Source organism: Bos indicus, chromosome 18 (genome assembly GCF_029378745.1).
Source record: "Bos indicus isolate NIAB-ARS_2022 breed Sahiwal x Tharparkar chromosome 18, NIAB-ARS_B.indTharparkar_mat_pri_1.0, whole genome shotgun sequence".
NCBI lineage: Eukaryota > Metazoa > Chordata > Mammalia > Artiodactyla > Bovidae > Bos > Bos indicus.
This window is the reverse complement of record NC_091777.1, coordinates 47,130,995-47,148,454: the sequence shown is the minus strand read 5'-3', so window position 1 is coordinate 47,148,454 and position 17,460 is coordinate 47,130,995. Positions and strand designations below refer to the sequence as shown.

At 54.9% G+C, this 17,460-nt stretch overlaps 1 protein-coding gene across 4 annotated transcripts; it reads right to left on the bottom strand.

Annotated features, from left to right (window-relative positions):
- Positions 1-6,137: 6,137 nt before the first annotated feature.
- On the bottom strand, positions 6,138-13,726 carry LRFN3 (leucine rich repeat and fibronectin type III domain containing 3). 4 transcript variants are annotated; one of them, XM_070772023.1, is made up of 4 exons: positions 12,606-13,726; positions 12,392-12,493; positions 9,697-11,136; positions 6,138-6,771 (listed from the first exon to the last, which is right to left on the bottom strand). In XM_070772023.1, the coding sequence occupies exons 2-4, from the start codon at positions 12,484-12,486 to the stop codon at positions 6,306-6,308; spliced, it is 2,001 nt and encodes a 666-aa protein (XP_070628124.1). In that variant the 5' UTR covers positions 12,487-12,493; positions 12,606-13,726; the 3' UTR covers positions 6,138-6,305. The 4 variants fall into 4 exon arrangements, with proteins under 4 accessions (XP_070628124.1, XP_019834601.2, XP_019834602.2 ...); XM_019979042.2 differs by having other exon boundaries at positions 9,697-11,133; XM_019979043.2 differs by lacking the exon at positions 12,392-12,493 and having other exon boundaries at positions 12,606-13,725.
- Positions 13,727-17,460: the final 3,734 nt, after the last annotated feature.

Sequence of the window (17,460 nt, the reverse complement as noted above, 5' to 3'; positions counted from 1 at the left end):
AAGGGCCCAGGGAACAGTGAGGAGGAGAGGTGTGGGAGTGTAAAGGTGAGAGTCTTCCAGGGAGCAGTGACTTCCTTCCAGACTGAGGTGGGGAACGTACATGCTAGAGATGGAGCTGGACCTGGGAACAGGGGAGGGGGCAAGGCCTGTGTTGCCAGGCTGTGGAACTGGGACTCTGTCCTGGGGCCCCTGGAGAGCCATGGAAGGTTCTATGCAGAGGAGGGTGCATGGGTGCTCAGTCGCTCAATCGTGTCTGACTCTTTGCGACCACATGGACTGTAGCCCACCAGGCTCCTCTGTCCGTGGGGATTCTCCAGGCCAGAATACTGGAGAGGGACTGGAGTGGGTTGCCATTTCCTCCTCCAGGGGAATCTTCCTTATCCAGGGATCGAACCAGTGTCTCCTACATTGGCAGGTGGATTCTTTACCACTGAGCCACTTGGGAAGCCCAGAGGAGGGTCGGGTTTGGCTTTAGGAAGATTCCCTGGAGCAGAGGGTGAGACTGAGGCCAGAAGCCCAGGGGGAGGAGGTGCAGGGACCCACGTGGGTGAGGCCAGAGTTAGAACAGAATGGGGCCAGAGAACGGAGGAAGGCGGGGGGCGCGGCTGAGGAGGCTGCGTGGGGGGGTTGCCCTGAGACAGGACTCAGGAAGAGGGGCAGCTTTGGGAAGAAGCTGAGGCCAGGGTGGGACCCAGTGGGTGTGAGGGGCCCCGGGGCGATGTTCAGGAAGCCAAGGAAAGCCAGGCCCAGGGTTCAGGGGAGGGGCCAGGGCCGGGACAGAGGTGTGGAGGTCCTCAGCGGAGAAGGAAAACGGAAGCTTTGGGGTGTGCTGGGGGTGATGCCCCAGAAAGAGGTGAGTGGAGAAGCAGGAGGGTGGTGAGAACCACAGCATTCAGGGCTGTGGATGAAGAGGAAGTTCCCAAAGAACTGATGTTTTATCCAGAGTCAAGTGTACCCCAGGGATTCTATAGAGAGTTGAAGCCAGAATATACCCAGAATAAAGTCCTCTGAAGTGTCACGTTTTATACTCTAAAATCCGTCAATTTTGCATTCACCTCCATCAGTCTACCCATGTGAGTTCTCATATAAAAAGATTTTCAAATACTTACCAGGAACACCCTTGAACCTACCCTTGTGTACTCCCCTCCCACCCTCAACAGTGAAAATGGGTTCAGCTTCTCTGGGTTCAGCTGTGGAATCTCCCTGATCAGTCTCCCAGTACACTGGAGTGTCAGTCACCCATGCATTCAAGGCTCTTCATAAGCCTGCCCACAGCAGTCAGACAGTCCCAAGCCCTCCTAAGGCAAATGAGCTCCCGATCCCGACCTTGTTCTTTGCTCTGTGCCCCCAGCCACCCTCCTTACCATGGATCTTTCTAAAGTCCATACCAGCCCTGCCCCTCCCATGGCTCCAGTGCCTCTGGTGTGCAGTCAGACTCCCTCAGCCTGGCAGCAGGCATCCACCCACTTCTTAAGTTTCCCTATCACCCTCCCCCTTCTCCCACTCTGTGCTCCAGCTACAGGGAACTTTGGCCAGCTTTCCAAGTGCCCATCCTCTTTCTTTCCTGCTTCTCTTTTGCATACAGTGTTCTTCCTTCTTGGGAGACCTCTCTTCTCCCAGCTTTCTCTGTATATCCTTCAAGTGTGTGGGGTGGGGGTGGGGTCCCAGTGCAAAACGAAAATGTGGAGTCCTTTGTTCAAAAGTCATTAAGAATTTCACGATTGTGACAGTGGGGCATCAGCCAGCATGGGGTTCTTTTAAACAAGGGGCACTGGGCATCCATGCAGATCACACTGCCATGAAGCTGGCTCTGCCTTTGGGGAATCTTGGAATCTCCCCACCTCCCATCCCAGGCTCAGTTAGGAGCCCCTTCTGGGCTCCCAGAGTCCCTTTGGCTTAAACAGGTCCTAATCATTCTTGCCTGTGCTTCTCCCATCCCAGCCTTGACTCCCATTGTTTGGTGAGTATTTATTTGCTCCACTGGACTTGAACTCTATGAGGGAAGGGTCTGGGGCTGTTGGTTACCACTCTGTTCCCAGTATCACTGTGCATGAAAAAATGAAAGTGTTAGTCGCCCAGTCATGCCTGACTCTTTGTCACACCATGGACTGTAGCCTGCCAGGCTCCTCTGTCCATAGAATTTTCCAGGCAAGAATACTGGAGTGGGTAGTCATTCCCTAATCCAGGGGAAATCTTCCTGACCCAGGGATTGAACCTGGGTCTCCTGCACTGCAGGCAGATTCTTTACCATCTGAGCCACCAGGGAGGCCCTTATCATTCTGCACAGGTCAGAGCAACACTGAGCATTGATACCTATCCTTGCTTTTGTGAGGTGTGATCAGGGAGGAACCATGCCCAAGTTCAGTCTAGGAAAGAAACATCCCCTTTTGGAGGACCCTTCATCCGATTCTCCCACATACATGTCCAGATAGTGTTGTGAAGTCTTGGCATTAGCTGAAGCCTCTCATGGGATCACAATTATTCCAGACACTCAGGAATCCTGGGTTAGCTACACCCAGGATCTGGCAGGAGGCAGACAGGGGACAGAGTCCTGGTATCAGAACTACAGTGTCTTCAGGAAAATCCTCCAGAAGCCTGGAGATTGGTGCCAGGAAAGCTGGTCTCAAAAATGTGCAGGGGATCCTCCAAGCCAGATGGGGGATGGACAGTGGAAAGAGTAGCACTTCCTGAGCTCAGGAAACTGGTGGACTCAGCTAGGCAAGTTGGACAAGCTAAATTTTAACTTTCAGCTACAGACACATATGAGCATTTGTCCAGAGTTGGATTGTTTCTGCATGGGGTTGGGGGATGGTCCACGTATCTTGTTGGGGAGGCAGGAGGTGACCACGCTAGAGGAACCAGCCTACCCCCGTGTGCCTCCTCCCACCTCTCTACTTCTGCCTCTGTGGGTGTGCATCTGTCTCTGGGACTGAATTTCCTGGGTCCACGTCCCCCTCTCCCCTGCCCCACAAGCCACAGCCTCAGTCTTAGCACTTGAACCTCGAAGAGGTCCTTAATTCCTGTAGAGAAGTCACCTTCCTCATCTAAGGGATAGATCCCAGGTATCAGAGACCGAGGCCCCACAACTCTCCTTCCCCAGTCACTGCAATCTTGCCTGAGAACGGGGCAGCTGGACAGTGGTCCCCACTGTCCCCTTCTGTGTAGGGGATGGAGGCCTTGGGTGAGGTGTTTCAGATCTCTCAGTCCACTCATTTCAGCTCCCAACCTCGTCCGGCCACTTTTTCTGCCTGCACCATTGCGGTAGCCTCCTCCTTAGTCTCCGAGTCACCTTTGTCGTGAACATGCAAACAGAATCCCCACTGGAGCTTCCTAGACATCAGGGAGGACTCTTCTCATGGCTCAAAACCCTCCAATGACTTCTCATGCCACTGAGAATAAAATCCAGGATCCTCCCAGTTGCCCACAGGGTCCTTCGTCATCTGCCCCCTTTTGGCTCTTCAGCCTAAACACAGGATCACTTTCTTTTTCCTCCTCTCCAACCCACGCCAGCCCTGCAGCCTCCAACAGCGCTGTTTCATCTGTATGGAATACCCTTTCCACCCACTGGGTAGTTAGCTTGAGCATCTCAGCAGGTGTTACTTCCTCCAGGAAGCCTCCCTAAACTCTCTTCCTGGGTCAAGTCCCCTGGTTATAGGCTCTCATAGTTCCAAGGGTCTCTCCTGTGTGACCCACCTTGTCACCAGACACGCTCTCCACTTGCTTATTTGATGCTTGTTTCCCTCACCAAATGGTGAGATATGGGAGGGCAGGACGGGCCTATATTTGTTCAGTATCGAATCCCTTTTTGTTGCTGTTGTTTAGTTGCTAAGTCATGCCCGACTCTTTGTGACCCCATGGACTGTAGCCCTACCAGGCTCCTCTGTCCATGGGTTCTCCAGGCAAGACTATTGGAGTGGGTTGCCATTTCCTCCTCTAGAGGATCTTCTGGACCTAAGTATCGAACCTGTGTCTCCTGCATTGGCAGGGGGATTCTTTACCGCTGAGCCACCAGGGAAGCCCTAGTACTTTGCATTCAGGGGGCACGCATTAATTGTTCAATTTTAAAAGGAAGGTTGCAGGAGGGCACACTCTGGCTCCCCCTTATGGCAGCGAGTGGTATTCTGTAGCAGGCACTAGGTATCCGTCCCATCCTCCCACTCTCTAGGTCCCTTTCCCCAAACACCTCACTCTCCCTGATGGCTTCACCTGACCTCAGCCACTGAGGGTAACAAACAACAAGAGGAAGGACCTCGTGATGGTGCTGGAGGACTTGGGGGATCAGGTCAGGTCCTTGGGACTCAGGCTGTTCCCTTGGTCAATGGAGGATCATTTCCAAGGCCTACACCCAACCAAGAAAGGTATGCCAGGATCTAGGATGTTATTCCATGAGGACAAGTCATGTGCACCAGGTCATGAGCATGGCCAATCCAGTCTTGGGCTCTCTTCATCAAATCCCTCACACAGCAGGGAAGAAAGACAGGACCTGAGTTCCCTCCATATCTTGCCTCAGGAGATGGTACCAGCGGTGATCTGAGGTCAGGGAGAGCTGGTCCTCCTACTGCTGATTCATTCCTGGGTCTCCAGAGACACTTCCAAGACCCAGGGTTTGGTCCTGCAAACCTCCAGGCCTGGTATCCAAGGGGAGGCCTAGGGCAGATCTAGACTGAATGAGGACAAACCCTGGAAAGACATAGGGGCAGAAAGGCCCCGGTCAACCTGAACTGGGCTCAAGGCCCACAGGATCACAGGGTATACATTCCCTGTCTATAGTTTCTTACCTCCTACTGTCAAATCAGCTGGCTTTGGCAGCTGCCCAGCGAGTCCCCGAACACGGCTCTCGCCGAGGTCACCACAGCCTTGAGATAATTAAACACAAGAGTCCTTGGCTCTGATTTGGCTGGTTTGCTTCAGTCTGTCCCTCCACCTACTGCTGTTCAGGCTTTGTTTTTCAGTCGAGGTATTTATTTTCCTGTCCCTTAAATATGGAGAGTCTGATGACCTCAGAGTCTGATGACCCATCCCCACTGACAGAGCCCCCATTTCTGTCCCTAGCTCTGGTCTCAGACTAGGGGTCTGGCAGCCTCCTGGCTGCCACCCCTTGATGGCATGCCCACATCCTGGGCCCCCCACCCCCATATTTAACAAGTCCCAGTGGCATCGGTGGGATAGTGGTGAGCGTGGCTGCCTTCCATATCCACCAAGTCCCACACTGGCCTCAGTATCCTCCTCAAACCTGCCCCTCCTCCCTGGTCCTGTATCAGGGCAATCCACTGTCCCTCCCCCGGTCAGAGCCCTGGGCCTTCTCCTGGACACTTCTGTCCCCCACAGCCCTTCAGCTCCATAACCAATCTACTCAGCTTCCTGTTGTTCTCACCCACGCTCTGCTGCTTTCCCCCAGGCTGCCCCGGTCCAGCTTTGTCCTCACCCACCCAGGTTCCTGCCCTGGTTTTCCCCAGGCTCCCAGCCTCAGTCTTCATTTCTGATCCACCGTCCTGACAGCTAGAAGGATCTTCCTAAAACCCAAACCTGACCCTCTCCCTCCCTTGCATAGACTCCTCCATGACTCCCCAATACTATCAGGCCAGAGTCTGAGCTCCTCAGCCTGGGGGTCCTGAACCCTGCCCACGCCTCCTGCCTCACTTCTACTGCAGTGCCCCCAGTGCCCTGCACGTTCTAAGCCCTTGCTTGTGTTGGCCCTCTGCCCAGAATACCTTTCCTTCTGCTCTTTGCCCGATTATCTCCTTCAGATGTCATTCTCAGCTCACGTCTCCTTCATGAGGCCCTCCCTGACCACACCCTAGGCTGAGTCAGACACTTTTTTGGGGTTCCTGCTATCTCCTAGGCTTCCCTCCTCACCACGTCTCTCATCGCTATGAGCTATCACTGTCTGAGGGGCAGGGCTGGGGGCTGCCTGGGTCACCATGGCGTCACCCAGCACAGGGCAGACCCAGAGAGGACATTCAGGGAATGTCTGCAGAGTGAAGGGATGACCTGTCTTCAGGCTCATCCAGGGACCTCAGACAGAAAGGGGCCGGGAGAGGGCGGTTCTCTCCCCAGGGGAGGCGTCCCATTCCAGACCCCTGAATGAACCCCCACCCCCAACAGACAGAGACAAGGGCAAGGGCCCAGGCCCAAGCTTAGAAAAATAGGACTTTCTTGTTGTGCCCGGTGCCCCCGACACCCTCCCCGTCAGAGTTTTAAAAACCGTGAGCAATTTGGTGAGTCCGAGGCCAGGTCCCACGGGGTGTCTGGGTCCTGCCACCCCGGCGGGGGGGCCCTTCTGGGCCGTAGAGGTGGGCGCGAAGCTAGGGTCCCATGGGTTCGTGGCTGGGCCCCCACGGCTCACAGTCCAGCTGGACCACGGTGTGGGCCCTGGGTGCAGAGGGCTCAGGGGCCGGCGGGGCCGGCATGGGGCCCAGGGCGCCGTTGGTTTGGGAGCACACGCTGCTGACAGGCGCGGAAGCCTTGGTCTTGCCGGGGGGTTGGCCGCCGTGCACCTTGTAGCGCATGAGCAGCACGAAGATGAAGACCAGGACGGAGGCCACGATGACACCCCCCAGCGCGATGATCATGGTGCCGCCCAGGAAGGGCGCATGTGGGGCCCCGCAGGGCCGCAGCGCCGGCTCGGTGGAGAAACGGTTGCAGCCCACCGGCCGTGTGGCGGTCAGCCCCGTGGCGCTGTCCTCGTACACGGCGAGCACGCACAGATCGTAGGTGCGGCCTGACGCCAGGTCCGTCAACAGGAAGGAGCTGCTCTCGGCCGGGATCATTCTGGAGGGACAGGCAGGTGGGGGTCAAGTCAATGGCTGCCTAGCACCCACCCTGCACCCTGCCCCAACCCTCCAGTCTGGAAGATCCCCTCCACCCGCTACCCGAGGCCACTGCCTCATTTCATCCTAGGCCCTGAGGTCCCTGTAACCACTGCCTGAATTCCCTCTGGTTTGATACCCTTCAGTCACCTGACATCCCTCCATTCTGTTAAGCCAGTTTTACCCCAGTGGACCTTCTCATTTTCCTGCTGCTCAAATGTCCCTTTGATCTCCCTCTGGCCTCAGTGCCTACATTCTCACCAGTGCCCGCTTCCCCTCCACTCTGCTGCCCAGTTTGCCGTGAGCCCCACTGCCTCCCAAGTGTGGTTTCATTTTATATCCTGGTTCCCCTCCTGCACTGCCACCCTTCCAGCATTTTTTCCAAGCCTGCAGCCCAAGTTCCCTCTAGGCTTACTGCCCAGTTTTGTTCCACTCCCCTGCCTGACTTCACTCTGGTCTCCCCCACCCAGCTCATCGCCTGAATTCCCCAAGATCTCTCACCCTATTTCCGGCCAGCCCAGCACCGAGTTCCCTCCAGCCAGACATCTCTTCAACTCTGTTCCCAGTTTTGTTCTTTTTTTTTTTTTAATTTTTATGTGGATCATTTTAAAAGTCTTTACTGAATTCATTACAATACTGTTTCTTTGTTTTGTTTTTTTTGGCCCGGAGGCATGTGGGATCTCAGATCGCAGACCAGGAATCTAACTTGCACCCCTTGCTTGGGAAGGTGAAGTCTTAACCACTGGACTGCCAGGGAAGAGGCTGCCTGGTATTCCTCTAACCTGATGCCCATTTCCTTCTACCATCCCCCTGCCTCATCCAATTTCCCTCTAATCCCACCTCCACATCTCCCTCTAGGCCCTCACCTCATTTCTCTCTGTCCCTCTGACTTTCCTCCATGTGGGGCTTGGTTGCACTTTCCCAACTGCCTGACTTTCCTCTAGTGGAAAGCTAGAATTCTCTCTAATCTAACCGCCTGAATCCCCCATTGTGTTGATGCCCGATTTCCTTCTAACCTGCCAATGAAGGTCCCCTGGGCCTCACTGCCGTATTATTACTGCTGTAGCCGTAGCCTGCTTGCCAGAGAGCCCTGTCATCTGACTCTGTTTTCATTAAACTGATGCGCCTCAGTCATCGCTGCTGAGTTCTTTTCCTCCCTGTTGCCTTATTTCGTTCCAGTTCTGTCTCCTGATTCTCTTTTATCTCTCTGGCCTGGTTTCAATTTATCCTTATCTTTTCCATTTCCTTTTATCTTTAGTACCCAATTTCACTATATTTCCTTTTGTAGCAGGGCGCACTGTTGGAGATTTAACTTGTTTTATAATCCCTGTTTTACTCTTCAGTGGCTTTAATGAGGGAACTCTGTCTCTAGGAGGGTGACGATCTGGGAGAGCATTTGTCCCATCCTCCTCACCTCGCCCAGCAAGGTGGATGGGACTTGTGTGATTTTCAGGTGTGGGCCCTCTGTGGAATCGACTGAGGATGGCTGTCTTTGAAATGGAATGGAGAAAAGCTGGTTGGATTTCCAGGACTGACTGAGAAAGAAATCAAGTGATTACCTTTGGAGGTTTTGGCTTGTGGGGAGGCAAAGGGAACCCAGATACTGGGTTTACAAGGCATGGACCCCAGACCTTGGGAGGCCCATTCCTCCGCAGCCGGGTGTCAGGGGCAGTACCCCTGGGCCAGCCTGATAGTGAGGAGAGGGAGCCATCCCCAGCCATCCATGCAAAGCTGGACTTGGGTGAGACGTGTCAGTTGCACCTGGGTTACAGCCACCATCAGTGACCACATGTGGCCACAGTGGATGTTCCAACCTTGCCTGGATGACTGTCATGGTAACCCACTCTTGCAGTGTGTAAGCCCAGGTTTTGTTTGCAGCAAGAGAAGGGAGAAGGGAGTAGGGAGTCCCCAGCAATGGCAGACTGAGCAGTCCTGTTCACCTAGCAGTGGTGGAGCTTGAGCTAGCTTGAATATGATTCGGAAAAAAAAAAACCCAAAAGCTGAGATGTCACCATGTTAGAACTCCAAACACATGGAGCAGGGCACATTGTACAAACCCAAAGCCTAATCTCTCTATAACCTCCTCCCCCATTTTCCTTTTAACCTCTGGTCTGAGTTCCTTTGCAGGCTTTCCAGGTGGTTCAGTGGGTAAAGAATCCACCTGCAAGGAGATGTGGGTTCGATCCCTGGGTCGAGAAGATCCCTTGCAGGAGGGCATGGAAATCTATTCCAGTATTCTTTCCTGGAAAATCCCATGGGCAGAGGAGCCTGGCGGGCTACAGTCCATAGGGTTGCAAAGAGTCAGAGACTGAAGTGATTGAGCATGCACTGAGTTCCTTTGCAGCTGGGCTGCCTCACTCCATTTTCTCCACGATCCCTGGGCCCTCCTGCTTGATCTCTTTTTCTTCCTGCAGCCTGACTTGAATCTAGCTGTCATCTGGAAATACTTAGTTCTCTTTACAACTTAAATCTGCTCGTATCCCTTCAATCTTGCCTCCCCGGCTGCCCAGTTAAACTTCTATTTTTTTTTTTTTTCTGGCCACGCCTTGCAGCATGCAGGATCTATCTTAGTTCCCCAACCAGGGATTGAACCCATGCTCCATGCAGTGGAAGCGCAGCATCCTAACCACTGGGCAACCAGGGAAGTCCTGATTATGTTTTATTCTTGCTGCCGGATTTCCTTTTTCTGTGTGTTACTGTTTACTTTTGCTATCTTCTTTCTTTTTTACCACTGCTGTCACATTCCTTTTGCCTTCTCTGCCTGATTTCCTTTGTAACCCTGCAGCTTCACTTCCAGTGCTGCAGCCTGGGGTATCAGTAGGTGTTCCTCCAGCCCTCCCTCCACCTCGCTCCCCCACCTGAACTGCCCGCCGCCTGGACCCTGCACCTGTACACGAGGATGTCGTCGGCTGAGCTGTTGTACTGGATCTGGTACATGCGGATGCCCGGGATAGGCCGCTGATCTGGCCACTGGATGAGAGCCGCTGTGGCACCATGCTCCGTCACCTGGACACCACGGTCAGTAGGGGGCCCAGCCTCAGCCGCCTTGGCAGAGGCAGAGGCAGAAGCAGCAGAGGGCGGGGTGAGGGCATCAGGCTCCCCGTCCCGCGGGGGGTCACAGCTGGTGCTGTTGGCTAGCTGAGGGGGCGGTGGGGGACCCACGGTCAGCTCAACAGCGGCCGTGGCCTCGCCAGCTGCGTTGGCTGCGATGCACGTGAAGATGCCGCCATCTCCCGGCTCGGTGACCAGCAGCTCCAGTGTCCCGTTGGGGAAGGCGCGCGCCCGGCTGGAGTTGCCCAGCAGCCGGCCCTGGGGTGACACCCACCGCACGCGGGGCTCGGGGTCCCCCACCGCCCGGCAGCGCAGGGCGGCTGGCCGACCAGCAGGCACAGCCAGGGGCGGTGAGCGGTGGGTCACCACGGGGGGCTCGCACACAAACTCCTCCTCGCCCACTGCCCAGAAGTAGCGGCCACCCAGGGCCGGCGGGGAGGCGCAGGCCTCCAGGTCATCCTCCCGCGCCAGCCGCCGCAGCCACACCAGCTCACAGTTGCAGTGCAGGGGGTTGCCGCCGAAGGCCAGCACCAAGGCGGAAGCAGGTGAGCCGCGGGGCCGGGCCAGCAGCGGCAGGCGGGAGAAGAGCGGGTCCGGCGGGATGGTGGTCAGGCGGTTGGAGGTCATGTCCAGCCGTGCCAGCTTGTGCAGGCGGGAAAAGGCGCCGGCGGGCACGGAAGCCAGCAGGTTGTGGTCGAGGCCCAGCGTATTGACGTTGCCCAGGCGGCCCAGCGCCTCCCAGGGCAGCTGCTCCAGGTTGTTGTAGGAGAGGTCGAGGTCCTCCAGTGTCTCGGCGCAGTCGTCCAGGGCCCCGGCCGCCAGGGCCGCCAGCTGGTTGTTGCTCAGGATGAGGTGGCGCAGGTTGACCAGGCCGCGCAGCTGCCCCTCGCCCAGCGAGGTCAGCCGGTTGCCATCCAGGTGCAGCGCGCGCAGGGCGCGCAGGTCTGAGAAGGCGCCGGCGGCCACGTGGCGGATGGTGTTGCGGGACAAGCTCAGGTGCAGCAGGCCTGTCATGTTGGCCAGGTCCCGGCGCCGCACAGTCGCGATGAAGTTGTCCGCCAGGCGCAGCTCGGCCGCCCGACGGTCCAGCGAGGGTGGCACGAAAAGGAGGCCTGCCCCCGGGCACAGCACGCTTAGGGGCAGGGACTGTGTCTGGCAGCGGCAGCGCCGGGGACACGGGCTGGGTGAGGCTGGCTGGGGTGGAGATGAGGCAGGGGCCAGCGGCAGCAGGCAGAGGAGCAGCGGGAGGACGGCCATCGCGGGCAGGGGCGGCCTGCTGGGAAGAGGAGGGGTTGTTAGGGCAGGCTGAGGCCAGAAGTGGGGTGCTGGAGGGGGTCGGGGTGGTCTGGGACCAGAAGAGAGGGTCATAGTGGGCTGAGAGCAGAGAACTTGATCAACGATGGTCACAGAGGAGTGGTCAGACAGACCAGAAGCCAGAGAAGATGGTTAAAGACTCAGAGAGGTGTGTCACGAGGGAAGAGAGGGAAAAGAAATGAACAAAGAAAGTCAGAGGGAAGAGAGGTGATTAGAAATGAGACAGGCAGAGAACAGGAGCGGTGATCAGGGTGGCGAGACGTGGCAAAAGAGAGAAGAGGTGGTCAAGGCAGTGGGAATGATTAGGAGTAGCCAGACAGGACCAGACAAGAGAGGTTGTTAGAGATGGTCATGAAGATGAGGAGTGGCCAAAAAGAGGGGAAGTTGCAGGGGTGGCCAGATCCAGGAGAGATGGTCAAAGATGGTCTGAAAGGGTCAAAAGGCAGAGAGGCGGTCAGAGAGGAGGAGGGGACAGACATGTCAGAGACAGATGGAGACGGGACAGCTGGTGAGACTGATGGGTGTGGGGAGAGGGCACCAGAGACAGGAAAGGCAGTCAGAGATGTTAGAAATGATCAGAGAGCATCAATGAGCAAGAGAGATTGAGAGAAGAGAGGTGGTCAGTGACGGCCAGGATGGTTGGAGACTGGCAGTTGGAGTCAGGAGTGGGTAGAGGACAAGAGAGACAGTAAAAGATGGTTAGACAGAGGAAAAGGTGGATGGAGGAAGTCAGAGAGGAGAGACAGAAGATAGAGAGAGATGGTGAAAGATGGTCAGAGACAGTCACGGGTCAAGGCTTAGAGTCAGGGGTAGACACAGGTAAGAGAGCTGCTGAAAGATGATTAGAGAGAGGTACTACAGACAGAGATGTCAAGGGTGGTCATTGAGTGAAACAGTAGACAGAGGTGGCTGGAGAGAGATGCTGTGGACAGGGGTGTTAAAGGCAATGATCAAAGACAGCAGTGGCAGACAGAGATGGTCAGAGAGGAGTGGGGGCCAGGAGGTAGCCAGGGAGAAGAGCCAGCGGACTTAAGTGTCAAAGATGATCAGAGAGAGAAGAGGTGAATAGAGATAATCAGTGAGAGAAAGAGATGGAGAAATGAGACTGGAGAGCGCAGTGGTGGACACAAGAGGCAGCTGGAGATGATCAAATAAGACAGATGGTAGAAGAAGCTGGAGAGCCTGAGCGGGGTGTGGGGAGGGGGGCAGTCACAGACCTGGAGATGCCATCAGCTGGGGATGAGGAGGTCAGAGAGGGGCAGGGCTGGCCAAATGTCCACAGTGTTCGAGGTAGACTCTTGTGAAGGGACATCTGTTCCCTGGGGAAATTCCAAGGGTGCCCAGGGGGGACATGGTCCTCCTTACCTCCACCCCCAGCGATGAAGTTCCTCCCCAGTCCCTCCCCACCACAGGGTCTCCCAGTAGCCTTACCTGAGCTGGAAGCCGCCCCAGGGAGCAAGAATCCTCAAGCTCCGAGGGGTCAGGGGTCAGGGCTCTGGAGGGGGTGCCTGGTCATGCCTTCCCTTCTCCCAAAGCCTCTGTCTGTTGTGTCTCTGCTCAGATTTATGGCCAAAGAATCTCCAGACCTTGATACTTAGGGTCTTAGATCTCCAAATATTGGGCCTCTTAAGGGCTCAATTTTAGGGACCCAGGCCCCAATTTGGGTTGCCCGGAGTCACCGTCTCCCAGCTCCAGTCTTGGGATGCTAAACAGACAGATGGATAGTCTAAGATCTGAGTCCCAAGCCCAATCTTGGGATTTGATGCTAGAGTTCTGGGTTTAGATATTGGGGCGCTGAGTCAAGATTCACCCCAAATTTCAGCATTCAGCTTAGCAGCAAGGATTTCAGGCCCAAACTCAGGTAGGCCCTTTGCAATGCCAGGGTTCAGATCTTGGACTCTGAGGCCTAAATTTCAGGGTTCGAGTCTCAAATAGTAGGCTCCAGGGTGTAGAAATGAGAATCCAGTCCCAGATTTGAATGTCCCAGGCATAGAACTCAGAGCTCAGCTCCAAATTTGGGGATTCAGATGCCAAATCTCGAGGTTCAGGCTCCAAATATTGGGGTACATATTCCAATTCTTGGGGTTCCAGCTCCAAATCTTGGGGTCCCAGGGACTGATGTTGCAATTTCAGCCCCAAATACTGCTGTTCAGGCTCCAGGTCTTGGGGTCCCAGCCCCAAATCAGGCTCCAGGGCTCAGGTTTCCAGATTTCTGGATCCAATCTCGGGGTGCAGGCTCCCCAATTTCGGGGCGCGGGTCCTGGTTGTGGGGCGGCGGCGGCTCCACTCGCTTCGCGGGATGCAGCGGGGGCTGGTCCAGAGGGAGGGGGGCGGCTGCGGTGAGGGGGGGAGCGGCCAGGCAGCCCCGGGGGCCGGGGTGGGGCGAGGCCTGGGCGCGGACAGACGGACAGACAGGGACACACGGGGTGGGGGCACCGCAGCAAAGGCCGGGACGCAGGGGGGAGGGGCCGCGCTCAGAGACCCCTCCCCCGCCGGGGCCGGGGCGGGGGCCGGGCGGGGGCCGGGCAGGCGGGCCGGGTCCGGGCGCTCCCGCGGCCTCCTCGCCGGGAACCCAGGGCCGTGCGCGCGCCCGCGCTTAAAGGCGCAGTCCCCGCGCGCGCCCGCGCTTAAAGGTGTAGGCAGGTCCCCTCTCTCAAAGGCGCGCCCCTAGCCCCACCTTTCATGGAGTCGTCCTGGCTTTCCTTGGGAGAGAGAATCCTTGGATAAAGAGTCGGGAAGACAGAGAGGGACACAGAGACTGAAACCGAGAGACATACAGAGATAGAGAAAGACAGAGACAGAAAGATAGGCAGGCTTAGACTGAGGGACAGAGAGGAGCAGAATCAGAGAGGCAGAAACAGAGAGATAGGAAAAGACACACATATTCAAGGAGAGATGGAGATACAGAGACCCAGAAAGAGAAAAAAGAGACGAGGGACAGTACAAGTTAGAGATAGACAAAGAGACATAGAGATAGTCAAAGAGGCAGAGACTGAAGGAGAGACAGCGGCAGACTGAGCTGGGCAACTCAGCTGTGAGGATGTGTGTGTGTGTGTGTGTGTGTGTGTGTGTATCTGTGTGTGTCCAGCTCTCACTCGCAGCCTTGAATGTGATTCTCTATCCCAGAGACCTCTGCCCCCCAAGCCTGTCCCCTTCTGCCTTCCTGTCTCAGCATCACCTCTCTGGGATGTCCTTTAGGTGGAACTTCCTTGCTTGGGCCCTGCCTGTATCAAGCCTGATCTTTCAGGCCAGTGTGGAGACTGCTCTGTCCCGAGGCTCTTTGCATTGGCTGCAAGGGGAAAACTTGTCTCTGGAAATAGAGCTAGATGTCAAGTCACACTGGCCAGATATCCCATGGAGGAAGGAGAAGATAGGAATTGGAACAGAGGCAGGGGGCTGGCTGGGTTGACCCAGAAAAGTATATCCACTGCCTCCCCCTCCTCAACTCAGGTCCACTGCCCCGCAGAATATCCTACTAGAATCGTACTAACACATGACTCACCAGGAGTGGTGTCTGCCTGTGCTGATGCTCGCGGAGGATAGTGGAGGAGAGGATGAGGGTGGGGGGATCCCACGTGTTTCCTGGCAGATGGTGTTGCGGGAAGAGGGATGTGGGCCGTGGTCTACAAGCCTGGCCTCGGAACTTGGTTATAGAAACCTGGGGGACCTAATCTTTTGGGAGCCCTGGTCCAAGGAGGACACACCCTTGGCTCATGGTCATCACCCTACCCTGGGGGAACCTGATCACAAACCCTTCCCCCTACCCCAGAATCCCCCATCTGAGTGGAGGAGTAAAGTAACCCTGTTGGGGGCGGGGGCATGAATGCACATCCACCCTGGCATCACTAGCTCTGCTGAAGGTTTCAGAACAGACTTTTGGCTCCTTCCACTTGTGTGTATTGAAAAATTGCAGCTAAAATTAACTCAGCTCTAGGGCCCGCCTTTCCCGATCATTAGCAAAGTTCATCAGTGCTCCTGGCCCAGTACAACAGATACTGGTTTCTCAGACACTCAGGAAAAGGATGAGAAGTTTCAGAGATGCTACAGCAGTGGCAGAGGTGGGGGAGACAGAGGAAAATACCTGGAAAGTGAAACTGATCTTCCTGACCCAGGGATCAAACCAAGGTCCCTTCCATTGCAGGCGGATTCTTTACCAACTGAGCCACAAGGGAAGCCTGAAAATACCAGGAGACAATCCCAAACAGACTGGGATTAGAATTCAGTGCAACTGGCTGATTTTGGGTGTGGCCCCAGGAAATGCGCAAGTGGGGAGGGAAAGAGTGAGGCAGAGGAGAGACCAAGTTAATAGAAGGTGCGGATGAGGAGTAGGTTACCCTTTTGGGCAACTGGGGCTTGATTCTGCTGGGGAACATTAAGGAATCTTTTAGACACATCAGAAGTGTTGTTCCTTCCCTTCCTTCCCTAATGCAGAGTTCAGAGAGCCTGGGGCATTTATCCACAGTCTTGCCTTCTTTGGCGATGACTGTTCGTTCCTTGGTAAGAGGGGATGGTATTGAGAGCCATCTGAGATCAGAGGGGGCTGCCTTGCATGATCTAGATCCAAGGTCCTCATACTTCAGCCTTATCAGAATCACCTAGAGGATGTGTTAACCAGAGATCTTCAGGTCCCAGTTGCAGAGTTTCTGATTTGCGTTTCTACCTTCTAGGCTAATGGTAATGCTTCTGGCTCAGGGACCACACTCAGAGAACCACTGGGCTAAACCAGGAACATCTGCAATGTGTGTGGTCCTGGCCACCACACTGTGCCAAAACCTGGTGGATTGAGGGGACATAGCAGTGCCATATGTTGGGGAACATAGTGCCAAAGAAGCTAACATGTTTAGAGACATAAAGAGAGACCTGGCAACAGAGAAAGACAGAGGCAAAGGTGCTGGTTCAACATTTACTTTGGATTTCTGGGCATGGTTGTGCACTAGATGACACTGCAGTAAAAGTGTTACCAAGACAGTGTCAGGTCCTGCTTCACTGAGCTCACATTCTAAAAGCGAGAAAGACAGCCGGGGGTGGTCGGGGCTGGCATAGGAGAAGCTTGGGCTAGAAAGATTGGAACTAGACAGAGCGGTCAGAATATGATAGAAGCACAGGGAAAAATAATAAGGGTTTTGATGACAAAGTACAGGGCCAGATGGAGGATTCTGATGGAGGGTTCTGATGGAGGAAACAGAGGGTGTGCACCTCAGAGGCAGAGTCCAGCCTTTTCCTCCACCTTCCCACCCTCCAGGAGTCAGGAGGACTTCCTGGAGGAGGAGACCTTTATACTGCAATTGAAGGATAAGTAACAAATGAAGCAGGTGGGCAAAGGGACCCCTATGCTGTTTGTATGCCCTTATGCCATAGCATGTGCAGGCTGGGGGGAGTCAGTTTCTGAATAGTTCCATGCGTGTGTCTGCATGTGCCGTAATCCCTCATTAGCTCCTGAAAGGAGATCCTGGTGGGATGGTTGTTTGGGGGACTCCGCTTAATTGTTGCATTTACTTAATTGCAACATCTGGAGAAGGGGACTGAAGCATCGGAAACAGCCACAGCAGGAAGAATGAGGTTAAACTGCCTGAGAGCTGAGGGAGCCTTGGGAGGAAGGGAACTGCTCATATCCACACACACAGTCTATCCAAAAATACACATCCATACTCACAATGCACATCACATCCTCAGAGGCTCACCAGAACACACACGGATACAGAAGGCACACGGAACACACATCACGTCCAAATAGAGAGACTTATACAAGTTGGGCTTCTCCAGTGGCTCAGCTGGTTAAAAAAAAAAAAACAGACAAAAAAAAAAAAATCCCATTTGCCAATGCAAGAGACACAAGAGCCACGGGTTTGATCACTGGGTTGGGAAGATCCCCTGGAGAAGGAAGTGGCAACCTGCTCCAGTATTCTTGCCTGGAAAATTCCATGGACAGAGGAGCCTGGCAGGCTACAATCCTTGGAGTCACAAAGAGTCGGACACGAATGGAGACGCATGTATGCAGGGGGGTTGGGGGGGCACACAAATACATACTTAGACACACTTCCAAAACACACACGCAGACTCACATTCAGACATGTGAGAAGTCACATGTGCAAAAACACACTTGGCACACAGATTCTCTCTTGTACATGTGTGTGAGCCACATTCCCACACATAGACACAAGGAATATTCTGAGAGTCACATCAGACATCTACACAGGATGGACACAAGACGTGCACATACATGTACATTCAATCAACAGATTCAGTCTGTCTGCAAAAAAAGGGTGGCTTTTTAAATAAACCCAGA